General features: G+C 37.6%; 1 protein-coding gene across 1 annotated transcript in view; it reads right to left on the bottom strand.

Moving 5' to 3' along the window:
• The window catches only part of CSMD2 (CUB and Sushi multiple domains 2), a 382,136-nt gene extending 359,867 nt beyond the window's left edge, over nt 1-22,269 (bottom strand). The window contains exon 1 of the mRNA XM_053454739.1: nt 21,926-22,269. Within this exon, the coding sequence (XP_053310714.1) occupies nt 21,926-22,088 (163 nt within the window). The 5' untranslated portion in view covers nt 22,089-22,269. The remainder of the gene's footprint in view (nt 1-21,925) is intronic.
• Between the last annotated feature and the right edge of the window lie 898 nt (nt 22,270-23,167).

Genomic DNA, 23,167 nt, shown 5'->3' with positions numbered 1-23,167 from the left:
TTTCTTACACATTTTTAATAAACTTTTTTGATCAAAAACACATTTTAAAATATTTTTCCATATATCTAACAATGTACATAACTCTGGGGAGAGCTGAATCCACAACCGCCCATTACCCTGGTTGGGAATTCAGCCGCAGGGGCTCCTCCTCATAGGCCGCCAAATCATTCTTGGGGGACTATCTACCCTGAATGTCTCGCACTGTATTGTCTGCTTGATGTATTGATATCTGTGAAATAAATGATAAGATGCTGAATGATTCATGAAATATTAGATATTATTTATAGTAAGAAAGGCATGGACACTTTTGCAAACTCCTACATACTATAGACACATTCCCAAACATCAACACTCAAAAATGACAAAACAGATATTTTTATGATATCCGTTTCCAAATACTTACCATTTTTTTACGGCCACCACTGACCAGTTGTTCTCCCCAACAGCATTAACAGCCTCGAACTGGGTGCAGATCCCTTGTGTCCTCATCTGGGATGTTCTTCTTGACTTGAAGTCAATCAGTAATATGAGGTGCTGGCATATTTCATGCGTCGGCATTACATTTTCTTTATACATGAAGCTAAGAGCAATACCACTTTTCCTGATATTTTATTAAGTGAATCAGTCTCCTCAGTTACTTATGGTATATTTATCTATTTCATTAGATGCAGCCCAATGTGTGTTCATTATGTCAAACATTAGCTTCAAATGGAAGCTATGATGATACTCGCACAGACTGGAAACATGCATGCTGTCTGCTTTAATATATTTGGTCACGGGAGGAAGAACATTGGAAATACGTCGCATTTGGTAACTCCAGTAAAAAAAAAAAATGCAAAATGCACCACTGTGTTCATCAAAACATGTATAAACTTAGGGACCAGAAGTCACTATGAAAAGTGGAAAATTAAGTCATCTACTTCCACGAATCTGTGGACAACTACAGGACTGAAAGATAACATTTTGCATTCCACAATGGATCAGAAGCAACTTTACGATTCAGTCTCCTTTAAAGTAAGCCACAGATTTGTGCCTTGGGAACATAAAGTGGGATTCAGCAGGGTCCTCAGTGTCAGTACATGTATAGCCTATCGAGTCCTTATACATTCTAGCTACCCACTCTTTTTTACATTAGAAGTGATTACATATCCTAACAAGCAAGTGATACAATTCACATTGAACTTCAGCTGGATAATCTGATAAAAACCAAGATGTAGTGCTTTATCCTCATTTCTCTTTCTTTTCATTATGAGTTTAATCTGTTTAAATGTACTTGACTTGAACATGATACACGCATGACGTGTGAGCATTTAAAGGGAAAATCCCCAAAGTGTACTGGGATAAACGAAACCACTAAACACCTTTAAGATTTCAAAGACGTGGTTCTAACTACGTCGTTGTGGCACGAACAAGGCAGTGTTAGCCTCCTCATGACGGAGTAAATCCGGTTCTCCATTCAATTACTATTCTAACACATACCCAATGTGAATTCTCTGCATTCGCATGGTGTTGCTAGGCAGTGTTGCCAAGTGGAAGTACGCGCTGAAGGCCGCTCTGCAGTTGTGTTAGATGGCTCACTGTGTGTGTGGTGGGGGATGGTGGGGGGTTAACAGACAAAACTTCCTTTCTTTACAAGGCAATACATTGTTGATCACAAGTAGGTGAATTGGAAAATATAACCAAATAAGAAAAACCACTATCAATAAAATGTTAAACTAGAATGTATATCAGATGCACATGGCCCATTTACACTATGTTACTGTATGTCTACTTTTGGCCTAAACTCTTTAGTTTGATGTAAGCAAACTGGCTATTACAAGTAAGTGATATCTTCTATGCAGGAGGACATTGATTTTAAATATTCAACCAATCTAATTGCCAATGAGCAGAGTAAGAATACTGTCTGGCGCTTAAATGGTAAATAGAACCGGAGGTCTACAACATATCACGATACATTTGACCACAATGGCAATCAAGCAGTTAAAACAGACTAATACATTGGATCTAATTTAATGCAACATTATGCCTTCAGCAAATCATATGAAATATGTTTTCCTTTAGTAATTAGAAACTTCCAAGGGGGAACTCCGCAATTTCCATTTCAGAGCAATGTGGTCCTGAGTTTCGATAAAGGTAATGGGTTATCAATCTACTGTAACTCAATTTGCCTTTTCATGGGAAAAGATCTATAACATCACAGTGCTGGATTTAACATCTCACTGGACCTTCGGTATGTTTTCAAAGTTGAAGCCTCATTCTTGTTTATTTTCAGTTGTGAGTTGTGGTTCAAAACAGGTTTAAAGTGGCCGAACATTGCTCTGTGTAGTGCTAATGCAATTTTGGTTGGTGTGAAGCTAATATTCTGTTTGTGTTTTTTATTTGAAAATGTGTCTGGTCACTCCACTCACCCTTTTTGTTTCCTGCCCAAACCCCACCAGATCTATGAGTCTCTGCTCCTACTTGCTTGTGAGTTTGCAGCAGCTTGTATATGTACTCATATGAATTGAAAAATGCATGCAACCCATGAACCTACCAGTTGACTGCCAGTCAGAACTGCAAAATCCATCTCGCAACCATCCATACTATATAAATACATTTCAGACAAGCAATACTCGTCTGAATCAAAGGGAGGGCGACCATTACCTCCCACCTCATGCATGGTGGGGTCAGGGGTAAAAAAAACTTGGGTGTGTATTGCCCAAATTATACCGAATTTCAACTACATCCTCTGCTAAACTAAAGATTTGTCCTTATGGTGACTGCCTTGCCCCCACTGGCTCATCCCTCTAGGGGCCCCATTCAAGTCTACTAAACATGCAATACAGCTTCAAAATACTGGGGGTTGCTGGTGGATAGGAGCATACATATACGTGCTGCTGTGAAGGTGGATTACTGTGTTTTGTTTTTTCTAGATGACCTCTTTCCCTGTGCTGAAAGAGGTAGGCCAATGTAAAAGTAACGTTTTTTTCGAACAAGCTTCACCCAGAAGGTTCTTGGATAGACTTCAAACCCCCCTACCACAAGGAACTTTTTAGGAGTTTAGGAGCAGAGTGTGTTATTTATTTTCAAATCAAACAACAAAAACATCCTACAGGAGAGGCATGACAAGGAGTCTGTGCCCATCCAACTGTGCATTTTGGCACTTCAACCACTGTCACACCAATAGGCAGAGGGTGAGGGACAATGGCAAATCTTTATTTTACCACACTCATCCCAACAGGTGAGGCATGGCTTGGGGTCAGTGGCTCCCATAGACATTTCAAAATTATATTTTACATTCCCTGTTCAGTGGATATATACACCCACAGTTCTTTTTATTTCCACAACCACTTGTGGTAAATGTAGAGTGGTCAACCTTTACTCCTCCCAATTAATAGGGGATCCTAAGGACCCTATTTAATTTTAGTTATTCATTTTAATTTTTAAAAAATGTTATTTATATTAATTTTGATTTTTACTTGCATGCCCTCACCAGAAACTCACAAAATGCCATAACAAATGCCTTAACAAACAACTCACAAATTACTAAACTTTTTAGTGAATAGACCCCATTGTCTATAAAATAAGGGCAGAGGGATTTTTCATTTAGGATAGACCTTGACAAATCCAAGAAGCCAGGTTGTGTGGATTTTTCTATCACTAGGACAAATGTTGTGCAATGTACTGCAACCTATATACTGCAAAATGATTAAATTATACAATGCCAATCTTCAGCAGATATAAGGATCCTTTCAAATGTCATATTTTACAAATTGCAACTCTCAGCCTGATGCACGATGGGAGTTGAAGTCTTCTACAACTGGTGTGCTAGAGTGAATCCATTTAATGCCACTGAGCTTCTGTCTATATTCACACAAAGACATTGCTTGTGGGCACAAAAAGATATAAGGCCCTTATACTCAAGAAAACTATGTGGCAAGAACAAAGGTCTCAAAGTCACAGTGCAAAATCAACATGATAAACCTTACGAGGGACTTTCAGATTCATTGCAGGGCTTGTGTCATCCATGTTTATCGGCTCAAACTAAATGAATCGATCTGTGTACCATCTACGTGAATAATTAACCCCAGGCATTTTCACCTTCTATGTCTTGATAAATTAGTCTCTGTTTGGGCCTCCTGGCTGAATAAAAAAATACTTGTTATAGCTAAGCCATTAACAAGAAATCCACTAAACACAATATAATTGGACAGCACCACTAAGGGCACAATGAATTATCAAACTATCAAACACTTGCTAAACAGGACAAACTGGCTTTCAACAACTATAAAGGCATGGTAAAGTTTACAGTGTTTAATGTTACATGGAATAGTTCCTTGAAGAAGCATGTTCTAAGATACATCAGTCTTCTAGTTAACCCACTGCTACATTTTCTCAGTGTAAAAAATGGAATATTATTATCGTGTGTCCAATCTGTGAATGACTACAAAGGGATACAAAACATGGTCCTGTTAATAGAAACTCCTTTTTTATCATTTGTGAAACTACACGCAATATCACTATCAACCATCTTTGAAACACCATATGCCTTTCTCATTTACACGGCAGTAGCTTCAAGCATAGAAGCGTCTGCATGAAACTAGAACGTATAAAATAAATAAGAATCCAGCGACCCACATCCCCCAAGAACAGCATACACACAATATACTGTATTTATTTCAAGGAAGTGGCTTCACTGGCCACTGATTCCCCCCCCCCCCCACTGCCATCAAACATGTATGATGGTCTTCTGGCCGCCCGGCAAATGCGTCCTCTGTGGTAGACGGGCTCTGGAGAACCCGGGACAGCAAGTGACACAGCGCAGGCTCTGATTGGTCTCTTGCCTACTGAGAACACTGATAGGTTAATTAGCACAAAGAGAGACCAATCAGGACGTGCCACAGAGGAGGACCAGAGCACAGGCACACCTGAGCACAGATTTTTTAGAGCGAGCGCGAGAGAGAGTTTAATGGTTATAATTGTCTGTTGCAGTTTGCGGGCATCAGGAAACTGCTATTAAAAGGCGGGAGACTCCGGGAGAGTTGGGATGTCTGTATATATATATTTATATGTTGGACTTGTGCATCTGGATTTGTACGTATTTCAAATTTACCGAATTTTTGTAAATGTGGAGATTTGTACAAAGCCACAAAAACAAGGCCAGACCCTCCAGGAATAGGACAAAAATTAAGCAAAAAGCTCAGAATTTTGGTTCCAAATACATAGACCCACATTCACTTACACTCTCACACTCTAATTCTCGTTCACTCTGTCTTACGCTCTCTAAGTGTTTCCCTACCTTCTTTGTTGACCACTTTCACTTCTGCCTACTGCTTCCTCTTCTTCTTCATCTTCTTTTATCTTCCCCCTTCTCGTTTCTATCTTCAATCTGCTATCTTTGTCCACTATGTGATTTTGTTGGACATCCCTTTCCAAAACCATGATCATTACTATGATGTTGTCACCCCTTTGTGGCTATAGCAGCCTCTGCTCTTTTGGGAATACTTTCCGCGAGATTGTGGGACTGCGGGAATTTGTGCTCATTCAGAGTCTGGCTCATAATTGGCATTCCAATTCAGGGCTCTGTGCAGGTCACTTGAGTTCCTCCACACCAAACTCATCAAACTATTTCTTAATGGACCTTAGTTTGTTTGCAGAGACACAGTCATGCTGGAACAGGAAAAAAACCTTCCCCAAACTGGTGACAGAAAGTTGGAAGCAATCAACATTTACAAAGTATTTGCTGCTGCAAATACCCTTCAATGGAACAGGGAACATACTCCAAACTCTGGTGGAAAGCAATTCCATTAGAGTGGAGGCTTTTATAGCCAAAAGGGGGGGCAACTCCATTTAATGACCATGATTTTGGAATGGGATGTTCAACAAGCTTATATAGGCTTGATGGTCAGGTGTCCACATGTATAAATATATATATACAGACTTACAGAAAGACATTTTCAACATTTCTTTTTAACCTGTCAAGTCAAAAAAGCACACAATTCCATAAGGCATAAAGGCAATATATAAAACCTACACGACAAACCACAGAACACCCGAACAGACTGATGTTAAACCGCAAAGCAATCTTTTTCTGTAATACCGTTTAAGCAGAAGGATCATATTCCATAATTACACCCCTTAGCTCCAACTATATAATTCAGGCTCTTCTTAAACCAGCATTATTGATTGGATTTGGTCATTATTATCTGTGCTTACAAAGCATCTCTGCTAGTAATAAACATTAGCTTTATACTTTCACTCCAGGTAATAAAGGAAAAAAAAAAACCCTACATAATAAAAGCATTTCTCAACAAATATTGCTGTGTTTTAGAAATGAGAACTTTAAAGAAAAGCGATAAAACCAATGTCTGAGTCTCCCATATTTGAGTATAGCTTTGCTGTTTGACATGCAATATTATTTAGCTGTGGCATATTAGCACAGAATGCACACGGAGTAGAGTTTTCAAACATTTTTGGGTAAATCTGGGTAAAATCTGTGTAATCAAATGTATAACACAGAAAATCAGCTTTTTTCTCCATAATATTCTTTATTATCACAGAGTTTATCTATGAGCAGTCATATACAGAATGCGAATTTGTTTTAGCAACAAACACAACTATTGTAGTATTTGATATTATCTTGGCATGGGCATATATCCCTGCCTTTTCATGCCCTCCTACCACACTCATCCCAACAGGTGAGGCATGGCTTGGGGTCAGTGGCTCCCATAGACATTTCAAAATTATATTTTACATTCCCCGTTCAGTGGATATATACCCCCACAGTTCTTTTTATTTCTCCAACCACATGTGGTGAATATAGAGTGGTCAACCTTTACGCCTCCCAATTAATAGGGGATCCTATGGACCCTATTTCATTTTAGTTATTCATTTAAATTTTTAAAAAATTTAATTGTATTGGTTCCAATGGGTCAAACTTGGGTACCTAGGGTATTTGGCTCCCAGAGCAGATCCTATCTTTGCCCTCACCACCTACTTTAAAATGTAAAATCACCCACATTGTCACTCATGCTTTTTCCTGTGTCTTCTTTCCTCATCTGCTTCTCGTGAACCAGGTCTCCTGAAACACTTCCACAAACAGAGGGAGGTTCTGGGCACACCCTCTCCCGGACTGGAGCAAGGGGAGAGAGGCTGTCCCCTTAGCTTCTCCGTTTTGCAGAACTACACCTCTCTTTCTACATGAAACTGTCTGCATTATTCTGTCCTCTTGGAATACTACTGCAAAACAGCAGCGCAACATTTTTCCAAATGAGGAGAGGGTGTGCTCAAAGGCTCTGCCCTTTTGTTGAATGCCTGGTTCATGGAGAAAGAAGACAAACAAAGACAGGGAGAAGTACAAGAAAACAGGAGAAAGAAGACAGAAATACACAAGAGAAGCTTGCGGAGCTGCAGGAAATGAGACATGGACACCGAAGCAGTCAGCAAAGCAGGTAGGGAGACATTGAAATATAGGAAACTTCCAGGAGACTTGGGACCTTTGTGTGCCAGTGTGGCACGCCACTTTAGAGTGACAATCTGGGTGGAAAGCCCAAAGTTTGCAACTGCTCATTAGACCCGTCCTGAATCTTCACTGGGCCCGCTCTGTAGCTGAACACATGTCCATCAAGTAGTTGATGGTGGGGGGGGCCAAATTAATATGGGATGATTCTGCAATTGCAAGGGGGGGGTCACATGAAAAATGAAAGGAACCATCCAGCATTAGTGCATGTGATGGCTGGAGTGTCCCCTGGGATACACTAGTCTTTTGATGCTAATTATTTTGCTTTCTCTTTGAGTGTGTTCTGCAAAAATAATTGCAACAAGTTAACAACCATTTGTGGAAAATCACTGAAGTCCCAAAATCAACTTAGAAGAATGAGAACAGAAGAAAAAAAGAAGACACAATTTGATGACATTTAAGTGTTTAAATCAGCAATGTAAAGAAAATTAATGTTTAAAAGATTTCCCTTCGTCTCTAAACATTTAGTTCTAACAAACAACACTGCACAAACTACCATCTATAATTAACAATATTCAAAATGTTCAAAGACAAAGATTACAAAGAATTAAACATTTGGTGAGCTCTTGTTATAATTATGAGTTTGGAGAATTATCCAGACAAATGGAGCCTTTTCTAGACTTTCTATAAAGCATTTTTAAACTCAGTATGGGCAGTTCAATTTCAATTTAATGTGAATGTACATTGGACGTGATCAAAAATTACCTTTGTGCTTTGGCTACAGAAGGAAAATCATTAAAAACAAGGTTTGTATAAAAATAGCGACACAAAATCATATTCAATGCCCAGTCACCCATAAGGAGACGCTAGCTTTCAGGGCACTCTTAGTGTACCCCTCACCATACATTGGCAGGAGTTCTCTATTGGCAGTTAGATGGCTGAGCAAATAAATCCTAAACATAAAAAGTTAATATTGTTAGTAGGCTATCCTGATTATATATATATATATATATATATATATATATATATATATATATATATATATTATGATTACCATATAGTGGTATATATAGCACCATAGTATTATGTAACATTGTACAATGGTGAAACATGACCTAAGTAGTACATCACATAACAATTTGGATTTACAATTTAGAAGGAGGTGATGGCACATTACAATGTCGCAAATGTTTGAAGAGAACCAGACACATAGGTGTAGCTGATTAAACAAACAATCACTATGCATACAGACAGCTGACAGCGCAAGTGGTGAGAAAGTGGTAGCTAGGAAGATGAGAGTTAACCTGTAAGTTAATAGGCTTTCCGAAGAAGTGGATCTTATTGGATTTTTTTGAAGGACAAGATTCTAAGGCATGGTCTAATAAGCGCTGGTAGGGCATTCAAGAGGATAACAAAGCCTTTGAGAAGTATTGTATATGAGGTATACAGGCAGAGATTAGAGCTGAGGCCAGGGGAAGGTCACGAGATAAGTCAAGGGACCAGGAAGGTGTGTTTGGAGTTACGTGAGAAGACATAAGTAGGGGAACTGCTATCAAGAGCCACAGATAATTAAAATATTTCTACTGGCTCCCAGCATGTTCATTATATAGATATTGTTAAACACTCCTATTTACTAGCACCTAGGAAAGATACTGGCTCCTCAATAACCCTACCGTTAATGGTATAGACATGGGCCATAGAAATGAAGGGTAGAAGAGTCAGCTACAGTCCTTATGTTGTGTTTCAGAGAATCCACATATAAAGTGTGATTTTCCTTTGTACATAGCATATACGGAATGATGTTAATCCAGGAAAAGGCTTTAAAATAATCTTCTTTATGACATTTTAAATTCTCATAAAAGTCTTGATTATGTCTATTAAGTCTTAAGCGGGAATATATAACAAAAGTATCCATTGATGATGAAACCTGCATTCCAATTGAAACAAACTTGCAAAAGGCAACATTCAGTCTTACAGATTCTGGTTTGCAAATGTTCATCATTTTTTACTTTTGCACTGAAAGTAGCAATCATTGATAAATTATGGTCACTATATATACATCATTGTTGTCAGCAAAATGGTCTACTTGTTAATTATCCTGTTGCAAATAACACAAAGTAAATACATTTAAATAAACAAACAAGTAAATAAATAACATATCACACTCTTCTCTCTTCTTTGCACATTAATGGGTAGATAAGCAATATTTCCCCTACTTCCAGAATATTTTTCTTGAACAAGCATGAAAATAATTGACAGCAGTTGAAACAAGATTTCCACTACAGAGCAACACAGGATCAGGGTAAGTAGATCTCCATATGGTTTGTGTTACCCAACAGGCATACTCTCCATTTCTGCATCTGCCTAGCGATCAAAAGGCTGTCAAGAAGGTACGCCAGTCAGCCATCAAACCAAGAGCTTCTTGATCTTTGAGTACGAGTGGAAGTGGTGCTTAGCTGTGCATGCTCCCAACTAGGATCTGCATACTTATTTAAGTACTTAATTGAAGACAACTCCATGGCACAAGTAACCCTGCTTCTGCTCCTATGTATTGTCATAGGACTTTTGGCATATGCCACCATGTTACACAAATCCACGGTGTAGTATAAAAGACTCTAAAACTCTGAGACATTCCACCAGTTTAAATGGCCTACCACTGATATGGCATTTAGCATCAATATATGTATTTATCTTTTTCCAACCCCAAATAAATAGTGTTAAATACCCCCTATATGAATCAGGAAGCACCATTACATACCATTAATTACAGGGTTTGGGACAATGAAAGATTTGTGTTAAGTGTTAAGAAAATGCAATTAGCCAATATCTATTCGAAACATCTGGTAAAAGTCTAACACGTGAGTTGGTTTTACTCACACACACAAAGAGTCTTCCTCGGTTGTCAAGCAGAGAATGAAAAAGTGGCAGGCACTAGCCTTTTCAAGACAAGATGCGATAAGCTGTCTAGCTGTCGTTCAGACATAGAATCCACAGGCAAATTAGGACTTCAAATGATTTCCACGATAAATGAAATTAAAAAATCACAGTAACCTCCTAGGAACTCTTGTCCCACTAATTATGATAGATTCATCATTATATCCTGGAAATGTAATTAAATGATCAGTTGCCACTAACGAGTAAATATTAAGAATTAGAAAATAATACATCACAACTAATGTTCGTACTTGTAATTACAGGGAGACGTATTGGGCAAACGCTACAGTGTGAATGCTCACTTATTCCAAATACCCTCAAGCCCCCGAGAGCTGTTTATTTTTTTATAAATATGAATTTGTTCTAAAAAAAAAATTAATCCAATAAACACACTATATTTTTCATATATATATATATATATATATATATATATATATATATATATATATATACACATAAATGTCATAATATATTAAATGTAAATTTTAACAACATTTTGTCAATTTCCTTAATTTGTATAAAAGTCCAAAAATGAGGCGCGGCCCTACCGAAACAAATGAAAAAGAAGCAGAGAACTCTGAATTTGCATTTTGTTGGTTTTCTCACTCTCATTCTCTCTCAGTCACGCTCTGTCTCATGCTCTTTCATCATCTCTCTTAATGTCTCTCTATCTTCTCCGTCAACCACTTCTGTGTCCCTATGTCCTTTTCCACAGCTTCGTCTCATATCTTGCCTCTTCTTGTTCTTCTGTTTTGACCCATTTTTCCCCACTACCTGCTCCATTCACCTGGCCTACCTTTTGGCAAAAGCGCTCCAGGAGGCCTGGACAACGCAGTTGAGAGCAGGGAGAAGTGGACCAAGAAAGAGTACAGTAGACAGAAGAAGCAAAGAAGAAGGAGAGGCAAGACAAGAAGCAGAGCTGTGTAAAAGAGGATTTGAAACAGTTGGCGGAGAAGGTAGGGAAACATTGACGGAGAGCATGAGAAAGCCTTGGACACTTCTAAGCCCCCTCCAAAACAAAAGTGTTCCTTCTTTGGAGATTTTAGATGTTGGGATATATGTTGCAGGATACATTCTATTAAGATGTGGTTTGCAATTTAACTCTCCGACTAATCCCCAAATTATGGGTTCTAGATTACAACCAATAAAAAAACTACACTGTATTAGAAAAAAAATCCCGCTGAGAATTCAATGGGGTGTGCAGAATATTAGTGCATGTAAAATTAATACATTTTTAGCTGAAACAAACACTCTGCATATTCTCAGAGTGAAAGAAAATATAGAATACCCTTAGTAATGTAACCCTTTCGATACCAAAGCATAGACTGTAGCATAGAAACAAGCCACAATGACAGTCCTACTCTAAACTATATTCCAATGAATTATAAGTAATGTTACAGGACTATTGGCAAGCGAGTTGTGATTTCAACTTCCTTAATTCACTGTGCATTATAAATGGCCATCCTTGGCACATTTATCTACAGGAAGGCCAGAGCTGGTCCTATAGAACGCATCATTTAATCAGTGAGTTGACTTTCAAGAAATCTCACTTATTTAAATATGCTTTATTCAGGGCTATCCAACCCATTCTTGGGACAGAAGCTTGCTGGGGTTGGCCCTTCAAAATGATAAACTGAATAAAATGAATCAATTAAAATGAAACATTAGCTGACCGCTAGCTGCAAAAGCAAAATAAACACGTTCATTTAACATGGGGGTACATCAAACAACAGCAAACATTAAAGTACTCACACAACTGACTGTGATAAGCTTCAGCTGTGGCAAAAAAATCCATCCTCGATTTCAATTCTCAATTTTAGGTTTTCCTTTGATCATATTAGAGGCACAATGGTTAGATGTGTGATCTGAGCAAGCCAGGCTGTAGTTATGAGATAGCAGTTAACATTTTCCCTAGTGTCCCCAGTTAAAAGGGTTCCTTTGCATACCTGTTAGTATGATTTTAATGTTCACCAAAAGTCTTGATGTAAGGTGGGCACTTGCATATGGATAAACTCTTTGAAAGCTACTACTATTCTATTTCAGTGGGCAAATGTTCTATTGTAACTGAAGTCTCATTCGTAAAAGCAGAAAATATTAGGGACAAGTTATTTCAAGGTCAAGTTCCTTTTTCCATGTAGAAGTTCAACAAATTACATGCTGCATATCCCGAAAAGCACTCATTATGCGACCTTTGCTTACTATGCCAAAGAGACTATTTTTGGTGTGGCATTTGAAACGCGTGAATGTAGCCTCTTTAAAACTTTATGATTTTAACCAGAAAAGGCTATGGAATTTGAGAGTGGCAGTGTGTACTTTGTGCACTCTGTTAAAAACTGTCCACTTACGAATAATGATTTTTTGGCGCGAATATATAAAAAGGACATTTTTCTATGTTAAATAGCTCACAGGTAGACAATTGTATGAGGCAGAAGAGGAGGTCACCCAAGCACAAATATACTGCTCCAGCAATTAAGGCCCTGATAGTATTACTTTATAATATTGTTATAATAACAATGGCAGTTATAGAGTCTACAGAGCAGTACCATAAAAAGGCTATCAAAGTAGGAGTGCCCACCTCAGACCATGAGGTGTTCAGCTTCAATGCATTGAAAGTTGGCCAAGTGGAAGCTGTGATGTAGGTCTCTGCCGCAACAGCACATACCTCCACTGATCTACAGCTCCTAAGGCACATAATCTCCATAGCCTGCAAAAGCTAGAAGTACCCAAAAATAAAGACTGTTCTGCTAAAAACGGGATTCTTGGGAGGTATGCAGGTGTGAGCATGCTTAACAAATTAAAGCATGGTGGTTAGCACAATGGATCGACAGATCAGACCATACAGCTGGCAGTTACTCTCTTAAAGTTCTCCGCTACATGAAGAGCTGTGTGTTAAACAATATCGTGACACCATTACTTCTCAAATGCCACACAAATACTATTCTAGCTGGTAGATGCACAAATGCTCAATTGTGCTCTGAGCAATGCACGCAGCACAACTGATGGACCTCTAATGCCACAGGCCACGTAATCGAGGGTGCCAAAATGACTCTGTTAAGACCCTGTTACCAGTGAGTTATGTTTCACGCAGTTAATTCTACACAGCCCTACAGCTTCAGCAGAAAATATGCACCAAAGATTTCATTATGAAATAAAGTAAAAAACTATTATGTTTCAATAAATGTTTAGTGGCTAGTCTCCTTAACCTTTTACAGTCCATTTTATGATCGGCTATCCCCTTTCTCAAAGATACGCAACTGCGTAGTGTTATAGCCCTCAACCCTCATCTCTAAAGGTCTGTTCTTCTCATAGCGGGGTCCCTGCTATAATAATGTCTTATCTATTAATATATTTAATTAAATTATATATATATGAGTAAAAAATCACAGTAAGACTTTGCTGCAGCAAGCTTATACCTAAATGTTTAACCTGAAGTCTGCAGCAAAAGGTGACAAAACAATCAGAACTAACCAATTTTCCCTCTTACATTCTCTATCTTCTCCTTACTCCACCCTTACAAAGGCTGCTTAAACCAATTAACAACAATCAGCAGCTTAACAATCACTGAGAGATAAGCCTTAAAAAATAAATAAATAATAATTTAAAAAAATAATATATATATATATATATATATATATATAATATATGATGCAGTAATAAAAAAAATAATACATTAAGAAATCCGCTATTATGAAACAAAATTTTATACAGCACCCTTTTTCTGATTATAATGTAAAAAAAAAGATAATTTAAACTCAAAAACACTTCCCCATTAAGCTCTCAAGGCTACAAATGTGATAATTGAAGAGTTCAATTCAGTTATGTTCAACAGATATAATTATTCACCTGCATATACCCTATATTCTTCTGCAGTAAAGTTAATATTTTTCCTCCACAGACGTGTAGGAGTTAATGTTATTTTAATGATGTAGCAAATCTTCATTTTGTAACAAACAACAAATACATGTATGGACCATTTAGAACATAATCTACCACTTATTCACAATAAGACATGATTAATGAACAACACGCATAAAGACCAAGTGTCAGTGTGTGAAATATTAGCAAACATGCACTTTTTATTAACAGCAATAAACAGCCATAAAAGGCTGCATTCTAAGTGTTAAGTGGTCTAATGCATAGAATTTCCCATTTCTAGAATCATTTCATTCAGTCTTTTCATCTTGTGGTATGTGCACCACTTTGGGCACTTCTGAGAGGTTCTAGGAGTACTGATCTGAGCCTTGATCTGAATTATTTATTTGATAGGAAACTGTTGTTATTATGGTTACTTATAGACAAGAGTGAATCTGGGTTTACATTGACCCTTAAAAAGACATGAAAAATGAGAAAAGCTAAAAAGATGGTGTTTGGTTGGTGGCACAGCTCCAAAAAGTCTTCAGAATCCCTCAGTTAGAACTACTATACTACTATAGAACTATAGTTAGAACTACTATATAGATTTTGATGGTGCCATGACATCAAATGGTTCTAGCTCAATAGTGTTATGTATAAGTATGTTAACACACCTTGCTCAATATAGAAGGCTAAATAACTATGCTGGTTTGTACATGTGTGGTACATAAATGTGTCAACATGATATTTATATCTAAAATCACAGTGCAAGCCCTAATAACAGTATTATCAGAGCACTATGTAAAACCAATTGTAATGGAGATGTTCATGACAATCATGTCCATGTCAATGTAGCCTTCATGCCACAGCACAATTATTTGACACATTTAAAGTTGGGCTCCATCTTTATTACTTGGAAGAGAAAATGGGCAATATAGCATGTCATGCACAAACTGCTACAGTAAGTAGCCAGAACTGTTTCAGCAACACAAAGATGTGAAGTAAAGATTAAGAGTTAATTGACCTTGTAGAACATAGTTGAAGCCATGGACCCAGCTGTCACGGTTTGGTGCAATTATTGGGTTAAAATAATTTAATCTTATCTTCTGTCATATTCTGTTCAATAAATAGTAGAAATTAGAACAATAATATGACACTGAAACCATATCTTTCACTTTTATATAAGTTCCATTACTAAATTATTATAGCAGGCAGCTAGGTTAGGAGGTTAAGCAATGTATGGAATGCTTGGACAGATTTGATCCTGCAACATTAACTAGACCAGATAACACCAGTGTCACTCATTATTGGTTCCCATTACAGTCTTGACATCACAGTTAACATGGATATTTAAGGTGCAGGAGAATCCGAACATAATCATTCTTACCATGATTTCCAAATGTGTATATTTCAAGCTCATCAATATTTATTTCCTCTCCATATCAAAAAAAAATCCTGCTTAAAAATGTATGGAAGAGAAGATGCAGTGGTCCTAAGAGGCCACATTTGACCTGGACACCTGAGCCAAGGCCAAGCTGGTCATATGGCACAGTAGTGTGAATCTTACCAGGCAAAAGGTAACAGGTGAGAGGTCTTCATTACATTATATAGCTGATAGAAGACACAAGCAGAGGAAGGAGCCCTCACATTCAAGTAAAATGTAAAGTATGAAACTGGTGAAGGATTCATTTTAAATTGGGAGCAAAAGCATGATGAGATGTCTGGAAAGGACCAGAAACACAACTGCCCCTTAGGCTGCTTTTACTCATGTATTTTGGGACATTAACAAAAGCTTTTTAGATATTTCTTGCACTTGTAATTCTATAGATGTCTAGAGTAACAGATAGAAGGATTAAAAAGGCTGTCTGAATTCCACTATATACCAGATCTATATCTCTTGGTATTTGTTTCCCTGGTCTCAGTGCTGCCAGCCCTGCCATTTATGAATATGGCATTTTAATCTGCTGGAGTACTTTTCCTACTTTTCCCACCAGACCAGGAATAATATAAATAAATATATAAATAATCATAAATAAACTAACGGTGAAAATAATAAAGCAATTTTCTATAGCTCTGAAATGAATGCTATATACGAATTTTGATTATAATATATATAAAGTAATATCACATTTTCATTGATTACTGCATATGTATCTCTAATAACGCAATGTATGGGAAGTTTGTGTTTCCATTGCAGTGACAGAACTACAAGTCTGGCATGAGAATTTATGAATGTTTTCGGTGTAACATCTCAGCCCCTGGCACATGCCAACAAAGCATTGATCCTCCACAGAATAATGTTCTTACTATTTCATCCTTTCTTATCCTGCGCGGAATGAAACCGCTGATCTGTCATCTTAATCCTTACAATTTAGCATTAGGTGTATGCCAAAAAAAATTGAGAGCTGCGTAGTTAAACCCTACATGTCACTCAACCCTTCCTCGCTAAGAGAATACTTGATTATATCATCACCCGGAGACAAACCAGGTAAAGCAACCCTGCCTTCGGCGAAACTGTGTAATTTATATATTAAAACATTGTATTATATATTCTTAAAAATACATTTTCATTATCTTACTATTACTCTATATATCGTAACAAAATTCTCCTTTTGTCTAATTTGGAACAGTCCCTAAAACATTTGATTCTATAAATCGAGGCGCTATATTATTATATAAAGTAGTGTGCACGTGATCACGCGTTAATAGTATTTAATAGACTAGATATTGAAATTATTACGGATAGCACAGCAGCTGGAGAAGCCGTTATCCTCTACAGATGCATTTAATTGTATGTCCTAATTGCTGCTATTGCATATTAAAGCTTCTGCTTATATTGTATATCGAAGGAAGTAAAGAATACAAAGGAAAATTAGTCCTGACACTTGTTTATATGTGGGTGCGTGTGTTTCTTTTAAAGTAATAAAATCTAACTTCATGTTAATATGGCTAACGGATTGAGCCATACATATACAGAAAAAACTGAAGCAATTCCGGCCAACATTATGCTATTGGTTACTATGATTAGTGATTTCAATTTTTATTTTTTAAATATAGCCTGTTCTGACTTCATAAATACTGCCATCATCCTACCACTTATAACAATAAAACTTGTTACAATCTGTGGCACCAGTTTGGGGAAGATTCTTTTCTATTCCAGCATGACTGTGTCTCTATGCACAAAGCAAGGTCCATAAAGACATGGTTGGATGAGTCTGGTGTGGAGGAACTTGAGCGGCCAGCACAGAGACCTGACCTTAACCCCCAATGAACACCTTTGAGATGAACTGGAATGCCAATTTCATCCGTGCCTTCCCCTCCAACAGGTCATCCTGACCTGACAAATGTTTTTTTTTGGCTAAATGGTCACACATTTCCACATAAATACAAAAATCTTGTGGACAGCCTTCCTAGAAGAATGGAGTCTGCTATAGCTGCAAAAGGTAGGGCCACCTCCATATTAAGGCCCATGATGCGGTATGTCCAACAAGATCATCTAAGTGTAATGGTCGGATGTCCACATATTCTTGGTCATATATATATATATATATATAGATATATATATAGATAGATATATTTTTAAAATGTTTTTTACATTTACATTTACTAAAAGCATATAAGGTATATATATTCCTAGATCATTTACCAAGCTTTAAAATGTTAAAGGTTTTCCATGAAAATCAAGGTAACTCACTGTTCTTCAAAAGGGTGAAAATAGTCTTTTACTTCGTGAACTGTTATATACGGCTTGATAATTGATATTTTTGGCCTATAGATGGTGCTCTGAAATGAAATCTGCTACTTACCTTTTTTTTCTTAAACTAGTGAATTTATCATCCATTTTTTATAGCTTCAAACAGGCTACAGCCAGTTTTATTTTTTTTTGTAATTAAACTGCTGCTTCCAAAAATAATCAATTTAAATCTTATAAGTTTACTCTGTGTTATAAAGTTGTTTTTGTATCTCGTTATTGACAATACCCTAGAAAATATAACCAACATTTATGATATTTAAAAAAAAATAAAAAAAAAATGTAATATTGAACTGAGGTATAACAGAGTTTGTAAATAACACAATAACAATACACAGTACTGTCTGATCTGTTTATCGCATCCTGGCCTGGTATGCAATAACTACAGGATGCTAATTTAACTGCCTGTCCATTAGATATAATTCACTTATTTCAGATAACTGCGCAAGTCCACTGAAAATAACTTTGCTAGTGGGGAGTTTCAAGATGTGAAAACGTCCTTCTTTTTCGTATTAAAGTATCTGGTTCTGTCTACTCTACATGTGACGCGCAATACATTCTATCATAGCAGCGATTCCCAGAAGAGCTGGAGGTCCTGGTGGAATCTTAGGACTTCTCTCATTAACAAGCAGTTAATCAACTTGTGTAGCTGTGTATACCAATAAACTTTAATGGTTTAATTGCAACTTAATTGTGGCAGGGACCATTTTGCATGAGCAAGGGGCAAAGGGAACTATTTTATTGGCCCCCAGACTCAAAATGACTCTTGGCTCAGCGTAAGATGCATTTGATTGCTGTGGCTGAAAAATTATGAACATTTTGTAAAGCAGCACTACTAACGCTAACACTTTAAAGACTGAAAGGAATTGGCAACGGATTATTACTATCGCATAGATAGGTTTTGAAGATTATAATTTGTTCTATTTTAACGAAAACCTTACAGTCTTTAATTGTGAATTGTTTGCTTACAATTTTACCCTAGCACTTTTTTTTCTTGTCCCTTGCTGACCTTGGATAAAATAAATCCTTCCACACTCTATCTGGGATGTTATACTGTTGTGTTGGATGATCTATCATAGATCAGAATTTCCCAGATGACTGAATGAGTATTATTGGTACATCTGTTTGACAAAATGTATTTTTTAAATTGTGTTACACAAGACATAAAAGTAGGAACCCCAATAACTCTCATGAGTATTTCTTCTCACCAACCCATGCTTACTTGAGGTCGGCAGTGCTGCTGCTGCTACAATGTCTGAAAGGGTAGGGGAGGAGTCGGTCCCCATTATCTTGCATGGGCTTATGGCCTTTCAACACTACGACCTAAAACACGGTCAAGAATCAAAGTCCAAACTAATTTGAAGATCATGCAATGAAATGCGAAGACTCTTAGTAGACTAGCCAAGCTATATTTTTGTAGAACATAGCATACGGCTAGATTCTCATACACATTCTTCATTAAATGAAAACCCAGTTTCATTTATTCCTTACGTTATCCACAGCTCTTACCAGTACCAAAGACGTTGTGATTTTTGTCTCCATCTGTTTTTACATGCCATCACTCTTATGGTGAACATGTATTCTTAATATTTCAAACTTATCCACAACTATACAAAGCAACATATTGTGGAGGGGGGTCAACTGGCGCAGAGGACTGTACATTCTAGGACGGAACTAAGAACTACACAGAAATGTTAGAAGAACGGTGCTATAAAAATGGAATAGCCTCTAGTGAGCCTAACTTGAAGCAAATCTAAGGCTATTTTGTACTCTTGGTATTGAAGAGCACAATACTAAGGTTTACAAGCATCCAAGGAACACGCACATGTCCCAAGAGCCTTGGTTAAAATGTATCAGCTGACACATGTCCATGTTTCACTTTTAAACCGGCATTAAAAAGTCTCATATCATACCATCCTATGCATATATATCCCAATACACAACATAATAATATAAAAAATGCAGACATGCACAGCTTGGGGAGATGAATCATTTATGACTAATGATACCCTATCATAATCATTGAGATGAAAAGCATAGGTACTGTAATGTAGGCTATTGAAAAGGAAATAATATGTTAACCTCTGCATATAGAATGTGGCAATAGACTAAAACTGTTTCAGCATACGCACAGGACAGAGATCAGCGCATGAAGCTTATTTTAACCTAGTACATTTAGAAGGACCCCTTCGTGCTTATAGACATATATATATATATATACCACAACATATATATGTGTATACATGCACAAAACATATATATATATATACATATATATGTATAGATAGATATATATGTATATACACACATGCCTTGCTGATCTCTTGTAGGTATACTGGTGCCTGCTACATAACCCAGAAGAAGCCCAATATGTAATTATATCCGGTGATACTGTAATACTAGACTAATCTCTATAAAATACCCTTGAACAATGACAGTCTAGTCGCCTAATATGTGTATCTCTTATGTTAGCTCTGCTAAACATAATAACACTGGGGCATACTGCAGATATTTCTGGTATCTCCCTACACCACTTCCAGACACCATCATTAAGCATCCCAAAAATGATAGCTGTGTAACGGTAAAATATTGTGTAATTAACTGGTAATTAAAAAAAAACACATCCTAGTTTTAGTAGTAAAATGTCTAATTGCAATTTTAATTAAAACATACAAATCTCGCATGGGTAGATTTAAAGATGAAGAAAAAAAAAACAATTTAGTGACCAACAGGAGGATACCCCACATTAAACATCTTAACAGTTAAGCAAACAAAATAAAGTGATATTTTGGGGTGAGGGTGAGTAGTGGGTAAGCTTGTGATTTATATATAGAAAAAAAGTAGAGGAGTTTGAAGAGAATTAAGGCATTGAGACACAGCTTCAACAGTCATTAAGGGGTTAAATGCTTCCTGGAGGCATAAGATACCCTTTTGTTTGATAAAAAAAAAGCTAAAATCTCAGCAGAGGACAGTGAAAAATGTACAGTTTTTAAAGCAGGAGTCCAGGTCAAGCTAGATCATGTCCAGATAAAGACATGAGGTCTCCCCAAGGAAATCAATTTATAAGGAAAGCCACCTCCAGATGCTTGGAATGGTAAATCATACACCACGTTCTCCAACAACCAAGCTACACATTATACCCTGAGATGTTTATCTGAATGATGGAAATTTCCACAAGTCCTTGGGCCAGGGGCTACTACTAAAGTATAGTAGACTAGTAAAAATGTATGATACTTTTAATGTATAAGGGTGGACAAAAAAAAAAAAGAAAGAATTCTGGCTTCTGATTTAGAGGAACATTTCTAAGTCTCTAAAGTATTTTACAAAACACACATACATTTATCATTTCAATGTAAAGTTTGTTGTACCCTTGCACTATCAATTAGGAGACAAAAAGTGTTGGCAACGTGATAAGAAAAGGTAGATGATTTATGCCTGCAGCATATGCGAGATCCAAGCCTTGACTGTGTGAAGGCACCAAATGACCACAGAACACCAGACACCAGCCTCTTCAATATGTCATTTCATTAATACAGCTGGTAGATTCCTACAGGTATGGTGTATGTTCTATACTGTGCATCCTATATACTACATCAGAATATCAGATCATCTGACACAGAGCGCAGCACAGCATTGCAATATATATACCGTTCAATACATAATGATTTCCACAATACTATCCATAGCAGGTTCTATAGATACCAGTGCATATGGTTATCAGGGATCGTGTATATATATCGTCTCTATGATGAGAAGCTGGACCACAGCATCCCAGACAGGTTGTATAATTAGCAGCCAGCATGCATCTCCTGTGCTGAGACTGCTCTCCCCAGGAGCAGGATGTTTATAGGCGCTTGTAGGAAAACATCAAATTGACCATAGCAATAATCATTCAAGATTCTGGTCCTACACAAGCCCAACTCAAGGAGGATTATTTCCCGAGGACTTACCCGTTGCTGATGCAGCCAGTAGACCAAAACTGATGAACGCAAGCCTGCTCCAACTTTGCACTTCCAGGAGCCCAAAAACCCACCATGCCCCCCATATTCTCCTGGTTGTGCAGCTGCACCCTGTCCTGTCCCCCCACTTCAGCAATCCAGAGGTGGTTTTCATGGCAGCTTCTGCAGGGATCTCTGGAAAAAAGGAGGTCAGGTATTCTTGCTAAAAAAAAAAAAGAAGAAGAAAATCCCCACTACATTGAACAGCTCTTTGCTTCTGCAGCCGGAATGAACCAAGTCTCACCCTGCACTGGGGAGATGGCAGCTCTGGATCCTCTTTGCCCCCTTTCTTCTCACTCCCAAATCTTCTAAATGGCTATATGTCCTCGGGGTGCTCCCACTGGGGTTATCCAGACAAGTCTTCAGCTATTGCACCTTGCTGTATTAATGCACAGATTATGGTATCCCCTTTCAGAGAATGATCCACAAGAGGGACTAGGATTTTTCTCTCTCTCTCTCTCTCCCTCTCTCTCCCTTCCTCCCCTACATCCAACAATGCTGCAAATTACATCTTGAATTTGTCTCCCCTCCCTCCACCTCCTCCTCTTTCCACGCAGGTCCCCACTCGTGTTGGGGTAGTGTTCGCATTGTTATTTACTGGATCCCAAAATAAAACAAGCAAACCCTAAAAACATCAGTGAAAGAACGAGCAAGTGTCCTTATTTTTATGAATCCAAAATATATATATTTGGGTTTTTTTTTTGGAATTCTGGAGTAGAACAGAAAAGTACCGATTGTTCTAGACCAGCAGCTTTGTATGCAACATCTACACACGGAAGCTCCTTATAGTTGTATGAAGTATCTCGGCGCAGTCTGGTGTCACTACTTAAGATTTTGCGGGGCTCGGGATCAGGTTCATTAGCTTTGCAGATCTGTTAAGGTTGAGCGTGAAGCCATGAACTCGGGTGGGAGAGAGTGGGGAGCTGGTGGATATACTGGAGTATGTATATTAGGAGAGTGGGAGTGAGCAATATGCTTGTATATGGGGAGAGAACGGCGATCTATAGTGTACAGTGACGTGAATGCTACCACTTTCCCATATAGGTGTATAGGGAGGGGGAGTGAATAATCCCCCTCCCAATATCCTCCTAGAGGGATATATGTGGAAGCAGGGTGGGCACAGGGATACAATGTATATAAAGCAATGCACTGGCGAAGAGACAGATAATGTTGTCACATATGGAAGTTTGTATA

Source organism: Spea bombifrons, chromosome 2, assembly GCF_027358695.1.
Source record: "Spea bombifrons isolate aSpeBom1 chromosome 2, aSpeBom1.2.pri, whole genome shotgun sequence".
Lineage (NCBI taxonomy): Eukaryota > Metazoa > Chordata > Amphibia > Anura > Pelobatidae > Spea > Spea bombifrons.
This window is presented reverse-complemented; position numbering and strand designations above follow the sequence as displayed.